This window comes from Bos taurus, chromosome 7 (assembly GCF_002263795.3).
Source record: "Bos taurus isolate L1 Dominette 01449 registration number 42190680 breed Hereford chromosome 7, ARS-UCD2.0, whole genome shotgun sequence".
Lineage (NCBI taxonomy): Eukaryota > Metazoa > Chordata > Mammalia > Artiodactyla > Bovidae > Bos > Bos taurus.
In genome coordinates this window covers 41827344-41829765 of record NC_037334.1, presented here as the reverse complement: position 1 = coordinate 41829765, position 2422 = coordinate 41827344, and the positions used below count along the sequence as shown (strand labels likewise).

Below are 2422 nucleotides of genomic sequence, written 5' to 3'. Positions count from 1 at the left end.
TTCCAGAAAGGAAAGTTTATTCATTTTTACCTCTTCTTGATTTTTAAAATTCTAAGTAATATATTACTTTTCTTGCTTTAAACAGTCAAGTCTAAAGACAGTAAGCTACAAACCAAAAGCTGTTTTTTGGTCATACCCTTTTTCAAGTGAGAGTTCCCTGGTGGCTCTTATGGTAAAAAGCGTCTGCCTACAATGCGGGAGACCTGCGTTCGATCCTGGGTGGGGAAGATCCCTTGAAGAAGGCAATGGCGACCCACTCCAGTACTCTTGCCTGGAAAATCCCATGGAGGGAGGAGCCTGGTAGGCTACAGTCCACGGGGTGGCAAAGAGTCAGACACGACTGAGCTACTTCACTTTAACTTTCTTCCAAGTGAAAGTTTTTCAGTTGCTAGGACTCTACTGCCATCTACTGTGTGGCAAATTAAGTAAAGAAAAATAGTAACTATCTTCTCCAGTTTCAGTATGCTTTGATCTATATGAAATTAAGCCAAATCTTTTTCAAAAGAGCAATGATTACACTGTTGTGTTGAATAAGGCATGGTACACAAAGCAACGCATTTACTAATTAGGAAACTTGAAATATTTAAACAACTAGAAGTTTGAAGTAGCCACACAGGCTCAAAAACAGGGCTAATAGAAGACCTAGAATTTAAGCATATAGAAAGTCCTGAGTCACATAAGTCAATTACTTTGGTGAATATGTTGTAGCAACCCGACAGACATTGGGAAAGCAGAGATTTGTGTGACTTGTTAAATTGTGAGTGATGAGCCTGGCTAGGAGTTATACAGAAATGAATGCTTTAGTTACCTTGCTTATCTTTGATGGCTATTATACTAGATTTTAAACTAAAGATCACTTGATAAGATGCTTACCAGAGAAAAATGGAAGTGAAGCATTCAATTCAGATATTGAAATTGATTCAACAAAAATTTCAGTATTAAGGAAAAACAATTCATTCTAAGCAATCATTAATAAATGTTCCTTTTTATGCTCCTGTTTTGTTTCATTTCATGTTTTATTCTCTTTTTCTTTCTTGTCTTTGTTAGTCTTTCAAGAGAGTTAAAGCAATACGTTTTCATGGAGAAATGGAATCAAACTTCCAATGATTTCATTTTGTTGGGGTTGTTCCTCCCAAATCAAACTGGTTGGCTTCTCCTACTTCTTATCATCCTCATATTCTTTCTAGCCTCTGTGGGTAACTCAGCCATGATTTACCTCATATGTTTGGATCCCCGGCTCCACACACCTATGTACTTTCTCCTCAGCCAGCTCTCCCTCATGGATCTAATGTACCTCTCCACTACCGTCCCCAAGATGGTGTTCAACTTTCTCTCCGGCCAGAAAGGCATCTCCTACCTGGGATGTGGAGTGCAATCTTTCTTCTTCCTGACCATGGCATGCTCTGAAGGCTTACTCCTGGCCTCAATGGCCTACGATCGTTATGTGGCTATCTGTCACCCCCTGTACTATTGTATCTGCATGAGCAAAAGGATGTGTATGAAGATGATTATGGGATCTTGGATCTTGGGGTCTCTTAACTCCCTGGCACACACAGTCTATGCCCTCCATATTCCTTACTGCCAGTCCAGGGCCATTGATCACTTCTTCTGTGATGTCCCAGCTATGTTGCCTCTGGCCTGTATGGACACCTGGGTCTATGAGTACATGGTTTTTGTGAGCACAAGCCTCTTTCTCCTCCTTCCTTTCCTTGGCATCACTGCTTCCTATGGCCGAGTTCTTTTTGCTGTCTACCATATGCGTTCAAAAGATGGAAGAAAAAAGGCCTTCACCACCTGTTCAACACATTTAACTGTAGTGACATTTTACTATGCACCTTTTGTCTACACTTATCTTCGGCCCAGGAATCTCCGCTCACCAGCAGAAGATAAAATTCTGGCAGTCTTTTACACCATCCTCACCCCCATGCTCAATCCCATTATCTACAGTCTGAGGAATAAGGAAGTCCTGGGGGCCATGACAAGAATGTTTGGGAAATTCTCTTTTACAAAGTAATAATTATGGCTCTCTTTACCCTCTTTTATTCCCTCTTTCTATGGTGATTAGAATACCCTAGAGCACTACTATCTGATAGAAATATATGAGCTATTCTGTAATTTAAAATTTTCACTTAAAGTATTGCTACTAAGTGTCATTTAAAAAGTGAAATTAATCTAAATAATGTATTTACTTAATCACAAAGTTATAATCAATACTGAGATTAAGAACATTGATATTAATGACATATTATTGTAAAATATTATGCAATATATTTGTCACATATATGTGCATATATCACTTATAATAATACACTCATACTGACATTATCATTTCTACATGCAATTGATACAAACTTATTGAAGCAATCTATTACTTTATTTTCACTCTAAGTCTTTACAGCCCTTATATTTATACTTATAGGCC

General features: G+C 38.3%; 1 protein-coding gene across 1 annotated transcript; it reads left to right on the top strand.

The window, feature by feature from the left end:
* The first annotated feature begins 952 nt into the window (after positions 1 to 952).
* Positions 953 to 2084, top strand: OR2L13 (olfactory receptor family 2 subfamily L member 13). The gene has a single exon (XM_002689116.3). It carries the CDS (start codon positions 977 to 979, stop codon positions 2012 to 2014), a length of 1038 nt encoding a protein of 345 aa, XP_002689162.3. The 5' UTR covers positions 953 to 976; the 3' UTR covers positions 2015 to 2084.
* The last annotated feature ends 338 nt before the right edge of the window (positions 2085 to 2422 follow it).